The sequence below is a fragment of the Saccoglossus kowalevskii genome, chromosome 14, assembly GCF_978046115.1.
Source record: "Saccoglossus kowalevskii chromosome 14, keSacKowa6.1, whole genome shotgun sequence".
NCBI lineage: Eukaryota > Metazoa > Hemichordata > Enteropneusta > Harrimaniidae > Saccoglossus > Saccoglossus kowalevskii.
In genome coordinates, this window is record NC_140654.1 from 8945468 (window position 1) to 8966801 (window position 21334).

Below are 21334 nucleotides of genomic sequence, written 5' to 3' on the forward strand. Positions count from 1 at the left end.
TTAGGTTGGCATTGGCTTAATATGTTTATATTGTCTTTGCATTAGGTTGGCATTGGCTTAATATGTTTATATTGTCTTTGCATTTGGGTTGGCATTGGCTTAACATTTTTTATATATTAGTGATATTTAAGTTTAAGACTTTGTAATGACTTTTTCGCATGGGTGAAAATAAATACTTATCGTAGCAAAATGACCATGCTATTATATCGTGTCTGTTACGTATATGAGATATGGGTAATTCCAACATGACTTTATTTTGTTGTTGCATATATCACAGAGAAGAGGGATGGGCAACTACATCATTTCTATTTTACTATGTTCTTTTACATAAGTAATGAAGTAAATGAACAAGCACACATTCTAAGACATTGTTTATTCAGATTCTTCTGATGCTCACATGAATCGGATCATGTGAAAACATACATTTGAAAACTGAAATGTAACATGTTATGGATTTATTTATTTTACCGCTTGTAATATACATATACCAAATAATTTACTATGATTATGAAGAGTACACTCGAACAGAAAATTTGGGTCACAAGACGTAAACACTTTATCGGAAGACGCTAAGACACTGTGGAATAAAATTCATGGTGATATTTTTGTTCTACCGAGATAATCCAAGTGTGTGCTATGCAAAATGGACGTCGTAAAACAAGATCGTTGATTTCTTTGGTTATGTTCGTTTCTCTAGAACCGAAGCTTGTCCATTATAAATCCACAAGATTTCAAATGTTGCATGGGTGCCGTTTATTGCTTTATTGTTTTTATTGTCATATCTTATAGACTGTGGGTTTATTATTGCGTTTATTATATGTCCTCCGTTGCAACTTCCTGGCACACAAATAAATTAACGTTGTGACGTCGTTTGTGAATGGCGTAATTGGGACCAATTATTATTATGAAGTTAAAGTCTGTTTGTTTAATTAAGTTTGTTTATTTCCAATTCACGTGGTTACATCATATTTATAAAATCAGTTTCACTGAGCAGCTATACATAGATTTCATACCATTTCATTGTGACTATTCTCCAGCCTAACTATCAAATCCACCATACTAGTTATGGGACTGAATCCAATGGCAATACATCCCTGCTTTCTTGGCGATTGATTTCTTTCATTATATGTTGCCATTCTACTTTAGCGTCACAGTATCATATATATAGTAATGGAGCCATTAATTTTCTTCGGTTAAGTATTATCCGCCTGTATGCACATGTGAGCACCATGCCATTATTGAATATAATATACTACATGTAAATGTAAATGATTTGTATTTTATTTTAGATATTTGTTTAAAATCAAAGAGTTCGTCAAATTAAAGCTATTGGAAGAAACATAAATTATATCCAATAAATTATTCAACAGCCTAATCAACCCAAGCGAAATAATTTAAATAAATTAGTATATATTGACTGCCACGAATACATTTGTAAATTAAAACACAAATTACCAAGTTAACACTTTGCACCTAAATTTAATGTAACATAATATACTTAACACGCTAAATTAAATTTAATATAATATATTGTATGATGCCTGGGCAGGTTCGAAACCTTGAATATCTATTTGTCAGACATATTTGTGCATTTAACAATGCCCATAGTACATTAAAAATAAGAGTTTACAACCGTTATATATATTTAAACATATTGTGCATCTAGACCATGTGTTAGAAAACAATTCTTCCAGCATCAACTATCTGGCACAACCCCTGGATAAGTTTTGCGATCTCATTATAACTTCAGGGCGTGAATAGATGACCAAAAATATTAAATATCATAGAATAAGCTCAAAATGTCTGGGTCTATGGTGTCACATGAATAATTTATGGAGGGTTTGGAATTTCTGACTTTCCAATGTCTTCATCAATATCTCTTGATTTATACTTCTTAACCAATCTGAAATATAAAAAAAAAACAGTCAAGCGTGTACGTTAGTTTGAACATGGAAGGTACTTCCGTTAGTATCTTCCATGGTTTGAGTAACAGAATTAGAATTAGGGTAACAGAAACTTGTTGTGTCAAGGGTGATTAAAAGATTAACGTGATACTTCACTTAGTGTCACACAATGCTCTGATTGAAGTAATTATGGTCTAATCAGAGAACTCACACAATGCACACAGTAGTTTTGCTAACACGTGATTTCGTTGGGTAATCATAGTCTGTGGGGCTAATGTAATACATTTGACGGCTTCTGGTAAAAATGTCGAACTTCACAACGATCTACGATCTGTGCTATTAAACACAGCTATATGCAAGAGTTACTATTCATGATAGACCCCGTGACAAATAACCTATTTACAAATTTTGTATAATGAAAGTTTTTGTTTATATTACATCTGGTGACATTAAAGGCGCATTTTGTGGCTCTAAGTTAACAAATTTGAATTCAATTTCATAATAGGATATATTCCAGTTTCCTATTCTTGTCTAGAGTCTATGGTTCGTTTATGGCGTAAATAGTCAATAACCAATGCAAAAAGATGTTAAAAATGCCAAGTCGTTACTACTTATCCTACTGCAATCAAAATGTACGAAATGTTCCATAATTTATTTCAAAATTACTTATGCATCAGTAACAACATGAACATTACATTCGCCGATGTGCGACTTTTACATACCTAAGAAGTGAACTATTTTGAAGAAGTCTGGTATACTGGTGTTTTTAAATGAAATAATTTACCTATTTAAGAACTATATATTCTATACAGAGTTTTCAAAAAAGATTTGTAACTCAAATATTTGTTGGTAATGTCTATTTTTATGGTCTAAGTTAATTGTTATTGTAAATATATCCTAACAATTTAATGTAAAGAATATGTGAACATCATCAATGGCGAATGCAGACTCACTTTATTTTCTCTGATTGCTTCTCCTTCCTCCCACATGAAAAGAATATTGCCAGCGCTGCTGCCGATATCAGTAAAACCATTCCAACCACGGCATAAAATACATAATACCATGGTAAGCCACCTTGACCGCTCCGTGATTGACCAGTGTCACTGATCTTGGGTGTAGATGTAACTTCAACTTCATTTCCTGGAAGAAATAAACAGCGATATCTTAAATAGCGATAAGTTAAAAACGGAGCTTCTGTTTTAGCAAGAGTAGTCATGCGTATGTCGTCAGAGAATACACCATGCATAAACATGTAAAATCAAATCTAAAATTTAGTTGTTTTCACATGATATCATAAGATTCCCATCTAACTTATACTATCCATCTGTTCATTCGTATACCTGCTCCTCAATTCGTTGTGATGCACACACGTTTCATTAAAGTGGCATCTCCGCTATTATCGACCTCAATCTGATTAAAATCTTATGTAGTGTACGGGCTTTAATTATTTTGGCTATAAACTTATTTTAATTTTATTTTTTATTACTTTTGTTATTAATGCCTTTTAAAATTATTATTTTATTTTGATTTTGAGATTTTTTTTTAATTCCGCCCTACCGTATGTAGGGCGGAATTAAAAAAAAAACACAAAATCAAAATCAAAGTAAAATAATAATAAAATAAAAAGGAATTAACAACAAAAGTAATAACAAATTAAATTAAAATAAGTTTATAGCCAAAATAATTAAAACCCGTACACTACATCAGATTTTAATCAGATTGTTATCGACCTGTAATTTTGACATGACCTGCTGTATGATATGTTTGACTTTGATGACGCATACCACACTGCCCAGCTAGATTAGGATTCTCCATTTACGTGCACATGACCCAAGAGAAGATGAGATAAAGCATGCCAGTAGTGATTTCATCATCGCATAGTCACTGAATACACATGCGGATGCAGTGTACCTTCTATTGATACAACAAACGTGCACCTTGCAGTATTCCCGTCTACATCTGTGGCTTCGTATATCACAGTAGTGTTACCAACAGGAAATGTGTCACCTGGATTATGTGACGATGTCACGCCACCTTCTATAGAGGCATAGGCAGTGGGCGGAGTCCAAGAAACAATGGTACCCGAGCTTGAACTATTCAGTGTTATGTCATCAGGACAATTAACAAACATCAAATATGCTGTAAAAAGGTAACATTAGATTATTACTGACATAAACTGATCCTGAACTGAAATACGAACATATACTCTCACATTGTATGTCATCTCTGTCTGTATGTCTCTTTCTCTGGCAAACATTGTGATCCTGTTCATCTCTGATAATAAAATCAAGCTGAACCATGTTATGTTATGTTATGTTATGTTATGTTAGCAAAATTTGCCTTCGCCGCGAAGGATTGTGAGCAGATCTCGACCTTTCAGGTCTTGACATCCATTATAGCCTGGTAATATGGCTTTTTGTATAACGAAATTGAGCACCTACTTGATGACTGAATAACCTATTTGTCTCTTTCAAAACATTCGCCTAAATAATTATGTGTCCGAGTCAAGTCCGATTATCATTCTTGGTCCGCTAGTATGTGTCTTGCTGGCACCTTTGTCATCTTGTTACGCGTATGACCTGTTGTACGTTAGGGCTCAGCTAATATTAATATACTAGTATTCACTTTGTGGTAATATACATTGTATGCATTGTCTCATTTATTACTCGTCTGGTTCATTGTAGTTCGCCATGTATGTGTAAAACGAGGATACATCAAAATATGCACGAAGACAGTACAGTGGTAGTATCGACCGACGTGTGCCCGTCTTCAATCAGTCAATGGTTGTAATCACTTTCAATATACATTAATTCCAATCAGCTTTGAAAATGCATATTCGCACTCTTCTTCCAACACAAATAATATGACTTTGTAAAATTTCCCGTGCATATTTGATATATGATAATGACCACCAAAGTAACACCCAGTCTGAACACGTAAATATTTCGTTTGACACACAATTATATGGATGAGACTTTGCGGAAAACACTTTCAAATACCTCGTTGCAGAGATTTTACACGCATATATTCATTTATTTTATAGCGAATGGTGTGGTGTACATGATAAGTAAGTGTTACATGCGCAGATGATGCCCCTAATGGCTTAATTCCCGGTCACTAGATGAGTATTTACAACAATTCTTGTTGTACTGAATAAAGTGTTTCAATTGATTTCTCATAAGTCACGTATGACGTTGTATGTGTTGACTGTTGTACATTCTGGTTTTTATTTATTTATATATGCATGTGACCTTGTGACAATTCTTAATCTTTATGAAGAGTATGCTTTGTTTATTAATGTTTAATTGTGTTCTATTTTAACAATTCAAATATAAGCATGACCATGTGTTCCAGTACAACAGTACTTTGTCTATGTGCTAATTTCAGTTTTTTTTTTAGTAATAATTAAAATGCGTTTTTATGAAAATTAAGCACATTGTAAACACACACAAATACGTGTTTCCAAATAAAACAGCGAGGATTTTACGAATACGTAAATGTTTCATAAGTCTTTATGGATAAAAACAATTATGGATTAATGCAACCAGCATTCTGTACAGTACAAAGAAACAGTATAAAGAAACTTGAGTGAAAAATAGACTGTTGTCCGAGACTCTGACTCTTTACAGTATAGATGCACTTGATCTAACTAGTCTATCAAGTAATTCAATTAATTCACTTTATTGAAAAAATAGTGTTATATTTTATGATGTTTCATACTTCATCCGCCTAGGCACCAGGTTGTGGACGAATTAATGGTATACATCTACATGGCCTTATCAACCAAGTACAACTGATAATCAACATGACGTGGGGACTCGTTACCTAAGAGAGATCGACATTCCGCAATTTATGGAGTGTGGTGATGGTTGGAATTCCATCGGAGCGTCGTAATATACTAAATAAATTAAATAAACCTCAGGGCATTTAATTAAGAAGTGATGTCATGTATTTTGCAAAGTGCGAGCTCACCCTACGTCAAACATTGCAGCAACTATATATAAATCTACCAGATATGTGTCATACATCAAAACCGTCGTGTGTTAGATTTGCCGTCTATAAAATGAATATGACGTCAATGTCGTCTGCCTTCATACCAGCAAAATATATCTTCCAATCATTAAATTTTGTAATTATTGTTTTCTAGACATACGTTTGTAAGAGAGATGTTTTTTTTGAAAATATACTACACAATATAGTGGCTCTGATTGTCACTGATTGCCAATTTGTTGCTTTAATCATTCTGTATTTTGCTTCTGCTACTTGTGATACTAGTCAAGGTCAATTCCAGGGTAAATCATAGCTTTTGGATATTTAATCATTTCCCCTAATTCATACAACCATAATAGCCATGTTAGTGTAATGCAGATAATTAAACAATCAGTGTGCATTGTATAGGGTCTTGCTAATAAACCTTCCAGATTTCTTTCTTTCCTACAATTGTTTTGTTGACGGCATTTGAATATGTTGATTGAAATCCCATTGTCTTGCATATCATTACCACTAAATGCACGGATTTCGACATACTATTTTATGATCATTTCACACAGAGATAATCTATGTACATTTTAATATATGCATGTTCATTGAATGCACTTTTCGCGGCATGTTTATACAAGTACCAGTATACTAAATGTATACAGAATAGTTTAGTGCAACATATATCCATAGCAACCAATAACCCCTTAAATATAATGTCCACTGTACACCTTTCCTGTCACGAATTCATACGTATTTCCATATTCATTGAATTTTAGTCATCTAAACACAATTTTAGCAATTGTGTAAATATTTTGCACCGACGATGTACAGTTTCAGAAACACGTGTACTACAAAGGAACACCTTAAATCCGGTATATCTGTGGTCACCACACCATTTACTCATATGAACCACAGTCCCTCAACACCAGTGTTGAACCAAGTTTGCACCACATTTAGTGAAACACCCAATAACTGCTTCACCAGAATGCGAATTTAACTCTAAATTCATATGTCGAATACTTTACCTTGTACTGAGACAACAAACGTGCACTTTGCCGTACTCCCGTCCGCTACTGTGGCACTGTATACCACCGTAGTGTTACCAAGAGGAAATGAGTCGCCTGGCGTATGGGATGACGTAACATTCACATCATCGCCGCTTATGTAAGCAATCGCAGTCGGCGGAATCCATAAAACAGTGGTATTGAAACTTGTACCATTCAGCGTTATATCCTCGGGACAATTCTCAAACACTGGAGGAGCTGAAAAGACATTATCTTTATATAAACTGATGTAACAGTTTTTTTTTGTTTATTATCCCAACAAAGATCAACAGGTCAAACCATTTACAGATATAGAAAAAGCTAAATTTGTACAGATACATTGATACTAATTACATGACAGTTTAACACTAGTAATTGCCAATATGAAACTTTATATATTATGTAGAAAACAAATCCATATTGAACTTAAAAGAAATGTCAAAAAACTTTTCTGGAACTGAATGCATGGAGATCAGACTAAAAATAGGTCCAATGCTAAGGTGCCTACTTGGTTACATACACTCTTATTTGGATTATTGGAGTGTCATGATAATGGCTATTTACAATTATATATGAACTAGACTGATTTCGTATGATCACCACACATGGAATAGTTAGAGTAGAACGTTATACAGTTTTAAACACAAATACTTAGCGTAATAACTGGCCACTGTTTGTTTCTGGTATTTTTGTATTAGTGTAGATGTTTCATTTGTGACAACTGTGTTTGATTATATGGTTGACTATTTATTATTTATAATATATAAATTTCTCGTACGACTGCCAATCAGAATTGGCGGTTCAAACTACGTCACAGAAGCCTTTCGTCTATAGAGGGCGCAACTTGTGGGAGCTGTCTTGCTGGCTGTGAATTGGGAAGTTTTTGTCAACATTCCTTCAATAAAATACAAGCCTAAACACACACATGTATATTGTAATCTCAAATGGCAATGAAACAAAAAGCAACTCACCTTCTGACCTATAGGTGGCTGAGTAACCCTTTTGCTCGACGTGACTGTCAGTATGCAAAGTAAGACTGATATTATTACTCTGTGACGTGTAAATAAAATCATCCAAAACTCCACAGTATGGCACAGTATTGTTTTCACTGAACATGTTATCGGTTATCTGTTGACGTAAACGTAGATAATCATTGTAGCAGAATCCCGACCATGTATCGCAAATATAACTTTGGTTGCCCCACTTTAAACAATGGTAGCGCTCTGATGCACGAGTCCGGTAAAAGTCGCTTCAATGTGCTATGAGTTAATAGTACGCGAATTCGAGTACTATAAAATATATACCGGCGCATTACGATGTTCATTTGAAATTTTAGGAATTTGGTCGTTTATATTAATTAAGATTAAATTCCCTGAATTGCAGCTTTTTCAAAATGCAAAACAAACAGCTTGGATATTGAGTGATTACTTCCTGGACAGTTAATCACTGACAGAGCAACGCGTCAGAGAAAAGCTAAATTAGAAATATGTTAGTGGCATTCATAAACACATTTTGCTATCTACTCTGTTTTTATATTTATGTAACGAATATATCAGCATTATCCTTCGAAATGAAATTGTACATGTATTTCACAGTTGTGAAAATACTGTGCATGTGTTCTCAAACTGAGTCATTTTCTAAGACAACAATTAAAGCGGGAGGGTCGTCACCTGCGCACGCGCGGGAATTGAGTCCCGAGCGACGATAACAACACACGCTAAAACGCAAAGGCCCATGGGTAGACGCTTGTTTGTAAACAATGACACGCTTTGGCAATCTGACGCATGCGCAGGTGTCGACTCCCCCCCCCCCCCGCTTTAATAGTATATGTTCAAATCGCATGTTGCGTGCTGCTATGTGATTGTTCGTTTGTATGTAATTATTTACATTTCCTCAGTAGATTTTCTCTGGTATTTACCCCGCGGATAATCAGCTGAGTGGTTTATTGAATCATGAATACTAGTATTAGGTTTTCTTTGTGTATAGTTGAAATACTATACGTTTTTGTGTTGTCCGGTGTTATTCGGCTTCTGAATTATTTACCTCTAGTTTATCAAAACAGATTCCATCATCAGGTTTCTCGAGATAAAAATCCTCGAATTCCACTAGAATAATCGCATTTGGGTTTGGTAGCACAATATTAACAGTGCAGTCTACTTTTGGTGGATAGTTATTTGGATAATTCGGGGAGGATAATGTCCCCGTTGGCTCTGTCAGAGTGATGGTCTCACAGTCTTCTCCTACAAAACGTAATCAACAAACATACATCATACGAATGTGTAAGTTATAAATGAAATGTGTCATTATTTTCTTCTTTGTTGCATATCATTTGCATCTAATTTGCATGCGCTGACAGGTACAGTCCTGTTTTGAAAGACAAATGCAACTGTTGTTTTTAAGCTTTCACGAAATAAACTATATAAACCAGAAATAAAATATATTTTCTTTGAAATATTAGAAATTGTGTCAATATGGCTCACATTGTTTTCTACGCCAAATAAAGATACCTCAGTTTCTCTTTATACTAACCTAATGAAAGATGGACAGCCGACAGTGACAGGAGTGTTACCAAAAATAAATCAATTATCATCTTGTCCTTGTAGTAAATCTAAAAAAGATGCAGAGGTTACCGCTAGTTAAAACTGTTCATTTTGGGTAATACGGTGACCGCATCACTCTGTGTTCGGAACGTATAACGCATACTCGGTTACTACTTATGACTCCAAATAAAGCGATTGTTAGCATAAGTGTTGAAATATTTTTATATAAACCGTCGTATGGTATTACTGACGTGTGAGTGTACTAGTATAAATCGGACACGAGTACTACGGTGTCACGGCATTCTTGTACAATCTGAATGACAGTATGCCGCAAAACCCTCAACCCCAGTCAATACAAGTTTAGATTTAAGCCATGGTTCATGAATACAATTTTTGTTTGTATCAATCATGCATTTTTCAAACATTCAATAATCACAATTGTGTGAAAGTGTGGTATATGTTCAACTGAAAGAAACTGACGCCATGTGATAGCACATTTGTGAAATTGCTGCACACTAGGTGCTCCGTTGTGAAATTGCTGCACACTGGGTGCTCCGTTGTGAAATTGCTGCACACTGGGTGCTCCGTTGTGAAATTGCTGCACACTGGGTGCTCCGTTGTGAAATTGCTGCACACTGGGTGCTCCGTTGTGAAATTGCTGCACACTGGGTGCTCCGTTGTGAAATTGCTGCACACTGGGTGCTCATTTGTGAAATTGCTGCACACTGGGTGCTCCGTTGTGAAATTGCTGCACACTGGGTGCTCCGTTGTGAAATTGCTGCACACTGGGTGCTCCGTTGTGAAATTGCTGCACACTGGGTGCTCCGTTGTGAAATTGCTGCACACTGGGTGCTCCGCTGTGAAATTACTGCACACTGGGTGCTCATTTGTGAAATTGCTGCACACTGGGTGCTCCGTTGTGAAATTGCTGCACACTGGGTGCTCCGTTGTGAAATTGCTGCACACTGGGTGCTCCGTTGTGAAATTGCTGCACACTGGGTGCTTCGTTGTGAAATTGCTGCACACTGGGTGCTCATTTGTGAAATTGTTGCACACTGGGTGCTCCGTTGTGAAATTGCTGCACACTGGGTGCTCCGTTGTGAAATTGCTGCACACTGGGTGCTCCGCTGTGAAATTGCTGCACACTGGGTGCTCCGTTGTGAAATTGCTGCACACTGGGTGCTCCGCTGTGAAATTGCTGCACACTAGGTGCTCCGTTGTGAAATTGCTGCACACTGGGTGCTCCGTTGTGAAATTGCTGCACACTGGGTGCTCCGTTGTGAAATTGCTGCACACTGGGTGCTCCACCACGGTTGTGAAATTGCTGCACACTGGGTGCTCATTTGTGAAATTGCTGCACACTGGGTGCTCCGTTGTGAAATTGCTGCACACTAGGTGCTCCACCACGGTTGTGAAATTGCTGCACACTGGGTGCTCCATTGTGAAATTGCTGCACACTGGGTGCTCCGTTGTGAAATTGCTGCACACTGGGTGCTCTGTTGTGAAATTGCTGCACACTGGGTGCTCCGTTGTGAAATTGCTGCACACTGGGTGCTCCGTTGTGAAATTGCTGCACACTGGGTGCTCATTTGTGAAATTGCTGCACACTGGGTGCTCCGTTGTGAAATTGCTGCACACTGGGTGCTCCATTGTGAAATTGCTGCACACTGGGTGCTCCGCTGTGAAATTGCTGCACACTAGGTGCTCCGTTGTGAAATTGCTGCACACTGGGTGCTCCATTGTGAAATTGATGCACACTGGGTGCTCCACCACGGTTGTGAAATTGATGCACACTGGGTGCTCATTTGTGAAATTGCTGCACACTGGGTGCTCCATTGTGAAATTGCTGCACACTGGGTGCTCCGTTGTGAAATTGCTGCACACTGGGTGCTCCGTTGTGAAATTGCTGCACACTGGGTGCTCCGCTGTGAAATTGCTGCACACTAGGTGCTCCGTTGTGAAATTGCTGCACACTGGGTGCTCCGTTGTGAAATTGCTGCACACTGAGTGCTCCACCACGGTTGTGAAATTGCTGCACACTGGGTGCTCCACCACGGTTGTGAAATTGCTGCACACTGGGTGCTCCGTTGTGAAATTGCTGCACACTGGGTGCTCCACCCCGGTTGTGAAATTGCTGCACACTGGGTGCTCCACCCCGGTTGTGAAATTGCTGCACACTGGGTGCTCCACCCCGGTTGTGAAATTGCTGCACACTGGGTGCTCCGTTGTGAAATTGCTGCACACTGGGTGCTCCGTTGTGAAATTGCTGCACACTGGGTGCTCCGTTGTGAAATTGCAGCACACTGGGAGCTCCGTTGTGAAATTGCTGCACACTGGGTGCTCCGTTGTGAAATTGCTGCACACTGGGTGCTCCGTTGTGAAATTGCTGCACACTGGGTGCTCCGTTGTGAAATTGCAGCACACTGGGAGCTCCGTTGTGAAATTGCTGCACACTGGGTGCTCCGTTGTGAAATTGCAGCACACTGGGAGCTCCGTTGTGAAATTGCTGCACACTGGGTGCTCCGTTGTTGTAATTGCTGCACACTGGGTGCTCCGTTGTTGTAATTGCAATATGATTTATCTTTATACCTCATTACCTCTACTGTGGATATAATTGAAGTCTAACATCATAGAAATCCCGGGTGAAAGAGCTCCACAAATGCAAAGGAATTGAATTTACAGATTTTCTATATTACTTTTTATTATATAAATATCCAATTTTTAATTAGTATACATTGTCCACCATTTTCATTTTCCGGCAAGGAATTGTGGAATTGAGAAAATGATTTCATCTATAACATGAGGAACACTGATGCAAATTTTCATTGTAAGTGTATAATTATAATTTAAAATAGAAATTATATATAATATAACTTGTATAAGTTACTCTCATCGATAATTGTATATCACGTGGTGTAGGTAGACAGTGGATAATGTCATGGAAACTGGTCACACACGGAATATGTTTTTTACATATAGATACGTTTGTGTGTGACCGACCACACCCTTACCCCACCTCACTCCATAGGCCAACCAATGGAAACATAATGTAACAGTCAACGTCACATATATACAGTGAATTAATTTGAAAAGAAACATTGCAATTCTTCAATTTGAAAAACTTAAATATCTCTTGTTCGATTGTTTTGACATTTTCAAACATCTGGCACCTGTGTTGCTCGTCGAAACGGTGGTAATATATTAAACAGACCAATATATCGTAAAACCATCATAAAAGTGCAAAATGGCACACATGGGTCAATTAGCATAAATTATAATGCAACCAGAATATATTGTCGATGGTTATTTGTTGTACAATAAATGCATGGTACTAAGCTGACAGAATACGTGGGCAGTCTAAAAAACCATATGTTAGTAAATGTTAGCTATTAGTATGAACATTGATAAAAACCGCTTTCTACGGGTGGGTTCATAATATAACATCAACCCCCTACGATAGTTCTTTTTTGCTGGCAAGGGTTAAAAATTAAACATTTTAACTAAGTCGTACCCTTATAACGAGTGAGACATAATACAGTAATTACACAACTAAATCACGTGGATACAGTATGGTATAATAACACTGCCTACCAAAACTAAATGAAATTAAAATCATTCCAATTTCATGTAAACAATGAATTTTCACGCGTTGTATATTTCGCTAGAATCAAACATAACACAACGAGACGTGACGAATATGTCTATTTATATAATATCAATTAATTAGTGGTTTTATTACGTCATAGATTTACATTGTCACATAACAAAGTAAACCTCTACTCACAAGTAAATTCTAAGTAAGTAAATTTAACTAAATTTGCTTAATTCTGATGCTAGTGAGTTATGACAACAATAGTGATACCAAACAGCGCTATAGTGGATTTTTAGAAGGGTCTGGGCACGATAATGTGTGAGGCTCTCGCCATAGACTCATGTACTCATACAATATGACGCTGTTGGGATTCATTATTGTTTAAATAATGCGTACAAATTTGCATATTTCTTACAATAATAGACTCTATAGAAGGTACAATGACCGAACGTATGTTTTCGGTATGCATGAGGTATTCACTCGGCGAGTTACACGCACACCAATCATCACATCCTATGGTCGCGGATGTAACGCAACCATAATTATATACTATGCACGATAAAACACGATATGTCCCATCTGTAAGGGAATAGCCATTTTACAACTGGGGTGGAGGCCTGAGTGATTTTTGTTGGGGGAGTGCTTTGGTAAATAGAAAAAAATTGTCCATGATGACTCTACAAGGCAAAATAATTGAAAAAAACAAACAAACACGTGAGTGAAATTAATGGCGTGTGATATATGTGAATTAAATATTTCCGGAAACCAAAATTCGTTCAGCCTACCCCCCCATATTTAAATATGATGTTCAAATGATGTATAGTTGAAAGAGTTTCATTATTACGTATACAGAATTTGCGACAGGTATTCTAACACTTCATTGGTGGATTTCTGGGGCACGTGATATCCTGTTCACTGACGTCGTCAACCCCAACTCGTTCAAGGTTGGTTTACGACCCATAAACTCGAACACAAATCAAACATATAGCTGCAAAGTCACAAATAAATGATAATTATCGCGTGAAAACCTACAGATTTGAATAGTTAAATACAATCATTCGTTTATGACGTAATACTAGCCAAACTAAAAATGTCAACGCTCAATACATACCTAAATTAGATGAAATTATAAATCCCCCGTGATTTGCATTACAGGCACGAGAGGTAATATGGCATGAATAATTTGGAAATATAATTTTATGGATGTTGGGCTTGAATATATGTAATTAAATAACAAATGGTGAACATTTGCTGGTAGGCACCCCACCCTTCACTACCGGCAGGTGCTTTTGCTTATATTTCTATTCAAATTTATTCAATTTTCTGTCAATACCCAGTCTCTGTCAGTACCGTGTCATATATGGGCGTTAATGACATACGTTTCAGTTACGACGGCATCTTCTATGCTATTTAAAATGTCATTTTACTTTAATAATATATTTTTGAGGACAATTGGGGTGGAAGGTTCATGCGTTTTAGTGCTGAATGCATCCCTATAGTTTTTGTATTGTATTCGCATATTCATAATTCTCACATTAGATTTGATTAAGACTTTATGGTTATCATAATGTGAATGCTTTGGAAAACGAACATTATTATAGTTTGTTGTGCCATTTCTATGGTGACCCCATGAAAATAAATTTTGAGAAATTTAGCTCAAGTTTATTATTATTTTTTTGGAATGATAAAATGAGTGTATTGTAATTAGTTAGGACATTTATGTCACAATATTCATAACCATCAACGCGGATATGTCTTAACATGTATGTTAGTGCACTGTTATAAAGTGACTGGACGTACTACTTTTTTTTTATATACTTTTTATTAGGCGCTTCATTGATACATTACATTGTTATGAAATTACATTGAGTTGTTCTATTCCTGTATTCTATTATACATATATAGTAGTACCTCTTTTTTTATCTTACATATGGTAACAAAGGAGACCACTTTTTTTTAGATGTGAAACCATCTTATTGTACTTTTTTGCTATATGATTTTCACATTGGTAAATTCTTTTACAGTAAGATAGGAAGCCAACGAAATTTCCTCCATTTTACAAAAGTATACATGTTTTCTTACCAACAGAGATATAAAGTTTACAATCAAAGTATCATCTGGGTTAGATATAATCATACACAATCTACTTGGTGGTGACTTTAATTTAAGTGGTTCCCCCCACCAAAAGAGGATTTCACTCCAGAGAGATATAACATATTGACATTCATAAAACAGATGTTCATAGCTTTCGGCTTCCCCGTCACAGAATGTACACTGTGGGCTGACATACTTCTGAGGGTTTATTTTGTGTAATTTTTGGTTTGTATATAAAATATTATGAAGGAGCTTGAACACTGGAATTCTCTCATTTTGCTCTCAGTTGTCATTTTCATCATAAATTTATATCTTTTTTCCCCATTCAATGCACCCCTCCCTCAATTCCATTTGTAGTTTGTTTTGGCTTGCAGGGATAACAAATGACCTTTCACATAATTCATTTTTGACATCTTTCTTAGTTAAGGTTTCCAGATCCATAGGAATTCCTGTAATTTTGAAATAAGTAGATTCCAGATCCGCTTCTCCATACTTTAGATCCCCAGGAATAGCTGATGCTAAACCTAGCCATCTTAATTTATGTATTAGGGTAAATTCCTCCTGTGCTATTGACTGCCACGGTATCAAACCATTTGCGTTAAAAAGATCAGATACTTTCATTATTCCATTTCGAACAAAGTCCTCCATATATACCGATTTTCCTCCAATCAGTATTTTTTCATTATTCTATATGATTTGATCTTTACCCTGTTTATAAACTTTAATTTCTTGTGCCCATATTGGACGTACCACTTAGTTTAGAGAGTAAATTGTCTATTGACAATTGTTTAGGCAGGATGTGTTATGCAATAACTAATTTTTATTATTATGGCATTACCATATCAATCATTATTTATTACTATTTATACTGGAATATTATATTTAAGATTAAAACTGAAGTATACATATTTAGTAAGATAGCAACACCTTCATAATTCTGCCCACGGATTTTTGCGAAGGCATTTAACAGAACACGTTACTGTAACAAAATATTCACCATACAATGAATAGTAAAAGATTCACTGCCGAGTTATCTGTTTCATGAAAGTACAATAATTAATAACTTGCCAGCATGTGTTAAAAATCACATATAATTATTCAAGGAAACTTACAGATGATTGGTTAATACTTTTTTTTGGTTGTCACAAACCGGACCTTGTGTTTGTCGCATTTGGTTAAAAAGTGTTTGCACCCACGACTATATTGCTGAACATACTGTAAAACAAGTCTTTTTAGCTAGCATGTTATTTTAGCTATTTTAGCTACCCTGTAATTTAACTAATTCAAGACGCAATTATATTCTCACAGGGAGATAGTAGACACTTTAGCTAAATTAAGATTCTGTTAATTCATGCCAAGGGTCAAATCCGCTAAAATTGCATGCAGCTATTTCAACGTGTTCTACAGTATATTATACCCTGTTTAATCAGTTTAATTAATTGATACGTTCTGTATTGCACGTATAAAATTATTGTTATTGCTTGCATTATTTTGCTTCAAGTGCTCCGGAATCTAGTATTACGTTACTCACTTGTCTGGCACTGAAACAAGAGGTCGTGCCTCCCACTGTAACATTCATTTCAACGACGCCATATCATTAGAGTAAACTAACACAACTTGGAGACGTAATTGACATGGGATGGGAAATATATCTGAGAGAGATCAGTTGCATATCTATTTATCTTACACTATTCTCTGTCATTAGTCTACATAGTGTTTAGATTTAGAAAAAGAGTAAGGTTATTGTTTTAAGGTAGTAGGCATCTATCAAAGCGTATCTAATTCAAAAGAATTAGATACTGTGTCATATTTTAAATATCTTGGATATGAATTGTCTTGTAGTAAGCATTAAGCGATGGCAACTAAAATATTTAGCAAAGAAGACCTTTTTAAATAAGGTGTTAGGGTCCTGACTAAATCATATGATGTAATCTTTTAAATGGTTTTCCAATTCTTAACGAGGAATCTAATGGTTTGGATTTCAAAAGCATATAACCTATAGACGGAGTTGAATACCATGCACATTGAATGAAACTAATAAATATTGGGAAAATACTAGATTTAATATATTTATGCAAAATAGCATGTACAATGATGATTAGTTCCAAAACACTACAATAATATAAATATAAATAAATAATTATGATATGCAACGAAATTGTCGACATTGTTATGTTCGTCTACTACTAGTATTAACTTGAATATATGTGCATCAGATTGCGAAAACGTAAACCAAAGAGAAACCTTTAAAATGGAAGTTAAAAAGTCAATTTGGGAAACACTTAGTATTTATGGATGTGTTTAAACAATTTTGTTTGATTTTGATTTATCATATAAGGTAAGTCATGTTTTGGCAACTAATATACTCAAGGTTTATCTGAGTTGCCGAATTGATTAATATTGAAATTATTTTGGATACTGTACAATTCCTACAAATCTAATATAAAATTCTTTCCAATATTTATACGTTCCATATTTCAACGAGGGTTATAACACGTGACAATTAAAGCTTAGAAAGTAACATATGTCAGAGAATTTGTTTGTACACCATGATCTTTAATGACATCATCTTTAATGACATTTGGTGGTCTGAAACATGGTCCACCATTAGTATTATTATTATGTATACCACAATTCGACACTTTCTTCAATCATTAAAAACGTTGATGCGATTACAAGTGACTTAAATACAAATACATGATAGGTGCTGTTTTGCGCTAGAAAGTGTTTAGAGGTATATATAATAGCAACTTAATATATCAGTTTATAGTTTAAGTTAGGTTTTGAACAGCCTTCAGTCAATGTGTTTGAAGCAAAGGTTCTTGTTTTTATAATTATCTTATCACCCCTCCACCCACAAAAACAGTGTCAGTCAGTTTGTATTTATTTGGTACCAAAGTCATTTTTACTCAGTATTACAGATTTAAAAAAAAACGAAACTCATGTGTACAATCAAGGCGTCCACGTCATCAGCACAATTACATTGCCAATCGAATCGAAGCATATCGAAACATGTAACGTTTGATATGCACTGTTTGCTCATAAATTTCAACATCATGGCGATTGTGTTGAAATACGAAAGGTCACCTCGGTTCATTGCTATCATTATATTCATTGGAAACATATGTGGCGGTCTTTTTATCATGTTATAAATTCATATCATTTTTTTTATTTCTACTAATGAAAAATGTCAGCCTCCGTGTTAATGTGCAGATGTTAATGTATCCCAGTTATCACATTGATGATAGACCCACAGATACGTGGCATAAAACAGAGAGACAGGGGAAATACAAAAAAGCACATCGTTTTAGGTCATTTTTGTACATTTTACTGGAAACCAAACTGCGTATTTCACACGTGACAATATTTAATTTAAATAAAACAAAAATATTCCTGTGACCATATTGATAGATGATATTTTATAGCGTACATCGTTACCCTGACAACCATTGATTCCGTTGTCATAAAAACCCTTTATAGACACGTTGTTATTAGTATTGATTGCAAAATGATAAAGCTGGTAATAATAACATACCCAATTAATATGTTTAACGATGTAATATCAGGTAACCCAACACGTGGTAAAAAACAGTCCGAGTCCCAATTGGTAGTAGTTGTGTCAATGCAAAAGACACGTTCTACATCCATTGACAGCCGAGATTACTTTTCTAACTCACATACCACATCTCTGCTCCGACACCAGACAAAAAAGTCTGCTGAGTATAGAGAGCAGTTGCTATCTAAAAAGAATCCTGAATCTTGATTTAATAGTTTTAAATAACAATGTGTCTCGTTAAAACATTATATTCAAGAGCATATTAATCCCGATTCACGAAGCATTTGTAAGCATTGTAGCGGATTGGAGTAACACATGTGACGTAATATTCAAGAAAAATTAACTGGAAACGTATTCATTTAATAAAAAGTGCATGTATGTTGAATCGAACAATTTTTGAGAATCTGTATGTATTAAACCTAACCAAGTCATGTTGTTTTACATCATCAAATCAACGCCCACTGCATGATATATCCATTTTCCATATGTCAATAATGTATTCTGACCAATATAGAAAACTGTTTCAATGCTACTATCATGTTGTCATGTGAACACATTAAAACAGGAAAATTGTACATTCAGTAAGATAGTATGATTTGTAGAGTAAATTAATTATCACAATGGTGAATAGATGGCGATGTTAATGATGTGTATGCCTCGATGTGTCATCGCCTGTAAATAACACGGAAAGGTCTGCTTACCCGTGAAAATAAACTGAATAAAACGTAAGACAAATCAAGCTAAGACCATATAGTGAAAGGTCGCATATATAGCACTAATAAAACCATGAATTGAATCATTTTGTCAGTATCGGGTTATAGGGAAGATTCCATACGTGTTATGATCGGGTATATGCATCTGCGCCAAGCTCCATATGCGAATGTAGATACAAAAACGTATTCATTTGAATATAGATGATGTACTCACAATCTCCAAAGTGCATATCAACTAAAGAGGAGCGGTCTACATCATGAATTATCGTAACGGAACTTGCAACGTAAGGTTGGGTGGAGCACGGATCCGCACACGTAATTATTATGACGATAACGACTGTGTGTTCAAACCACAACAGACACACTGCCAGGGGTTGTCGCGTTACCAGCCAGCCGGTCCTCTAAGAACATATACGCAAAAACAAACACATACGGGGTGAACAATAGATGCAACGAATAATAGGAAATATAAGCGACAACCCGTTACCAACAACATGGAGATACGAATTGATCTATGGATACTGCTCTAAAGGTCACTCAAAAAACGCACGAGCAAACAAATACATAAAACCTGTCAATTCAACAATCGAATCAAACAAAAGAACACTACTGGTGTCATGTTTTTTCCATCCTCCCCTATTTAAACTCTTTCATCTTTTCTCATGCACTTGTGGTATATTTATATTGCAAGAAGGTTATCATAATCATATATGCTATGATATGATATGATTATTAGTTTATGATTAATTTTACATGTTACTGCTAGTTAGGCGATATTATCACTTCCGGGCACATCTCTGGAATAGTGTATACGACAATAGTTCCAAACATAATTTAAGTCAAGAAAGTTCACCATGTGACATTTCGCGAAATTTGTACCTGAATAGAGATTAACAAGTATACTTCATGTTGTATAATATTTAGGCAGAACACTTCACAAACAATAGTCAACATAGAACAACATAGTTAATTAATTAATTCAGGAATATACGAGTTATCCGGCTGCTACGTCATTGAGCATGCGTAGCCGGTACTGCCGATGCATAGCGTATCATTATCGACACGTGCATAGGAGACATAAAATGGCGGGTTTAATCATAGACCCTCTAAAAGAGGGTCTATGGTTTAATGACCCAATGGGACAAAAATAATAATCCCGAAGAATTATGCTAGTATTGTGTGCCTTAACTCACCCACAGGAGTCTCGGAAATTACTCTGATGATATCGGTGTTCACAATTATCACATAATCGAATCTGAAACTATGACTTTAGTTTTAGAATAAAAAATGTAAATTATGTATGCAATATACGTGCATAATTCACATGCATATCACATGTGAATTATGTGACGGATACCTACTATATAATGTAACACAAAGAAATGAGCTTTAGAGGGCAATCATTCGCACAACTCATGTAAACATTACACATGGAAATACCGTGGCAGTCTCCGGTGGTCAAAGACTGCCGAACACGTGATTTTTAAACAATTATATACGTCTTTAACAATTCCGTATTACTAATAGTAATTTTACTCCAGCACAATAAACGAATAATGTGCACAGTAAGTTTGCAATATCCGAGACAGCATGTGTTCTGTTGCTTGCCTATCACGGGGCTATTAAATCTTTATTAGCATTCACAGTGCCGAATTCGAACAGTGTGCCGTGTAACAGGTGCATGTTTATACCACATGTCTTAACAGACCTGTAACAGACTAACTGCAAATAATTGCACAAAAATAGGACTTATTTTAACTTTGAAATCTCAATTTCGTTCATCAAACGATTTATAATGATTATATAAAACTATTTACATTTTAATTGATCGTTTACGTCACATTCTACGTAATGCACGACTCCCCGCCCTACTAATATAAACACACCATCTGCGTCGCCATGCTGCAATTA

The 21334-nt window shown here is 35.8% G+C and overlaps 1 protein-coding gene and 1 long non-coding RNA gene across 3 annotated transcripts; both read right to left on the reverse strand.

Moving 5' to 3' along the window:
• Positions 1–920: 920 nt before the first annotated feature.
• LOC100369195 (uncharacterized) lies at positions 921–19856 on the reverse strand. Of its 2 annotated transcripts, XM_085507871.1 has the most exons (8): positions 19638–19856; positions 9458–9536; positions 8972–9168; positions 7900–8056; positions 6911–7147; positions 3816–4043; positions 2858–3044; positions 921–1903 (listed from the first exon to the last, which is right to left on the reverse strand). In XM_085507871.1, the coding sequence occupies exons 2-8, from the start codon at positions 9516–9518 to the stop codon at positions 1831–1833; spliced, it is 1140 nt and encodes a 379-aa protein (XP_085363997.1). In that variant the 5' UTR covers positions 9519–9536; positions 19638–19856; the 3' UTR covers positions 921–1830. The 2 variants fall into 2 exon arrangements, with proteins under 2 accessions (XP_085363997.1, XP_077868488.1); XM_078012362.2 differs by lacking the exon at positions 3816–4043 and having other exon boundaries at positions 19638–19846.
• LOC146734439 (uncharacterized) lies at positions 3249–3785 on the reverse strand. The gene is made up of 2 exons (XR_014931597.1): positions 3635–3785; positions 3249–3308 (listed from the first exon to the last, which is right to left on the reverse strand). It is a non-coding gene; the product is annotated as an uncharacterized LOC146734439 (long non-coding RNA).
• Positions 19857–21334: the final 1478 nt, after the last annotated feature.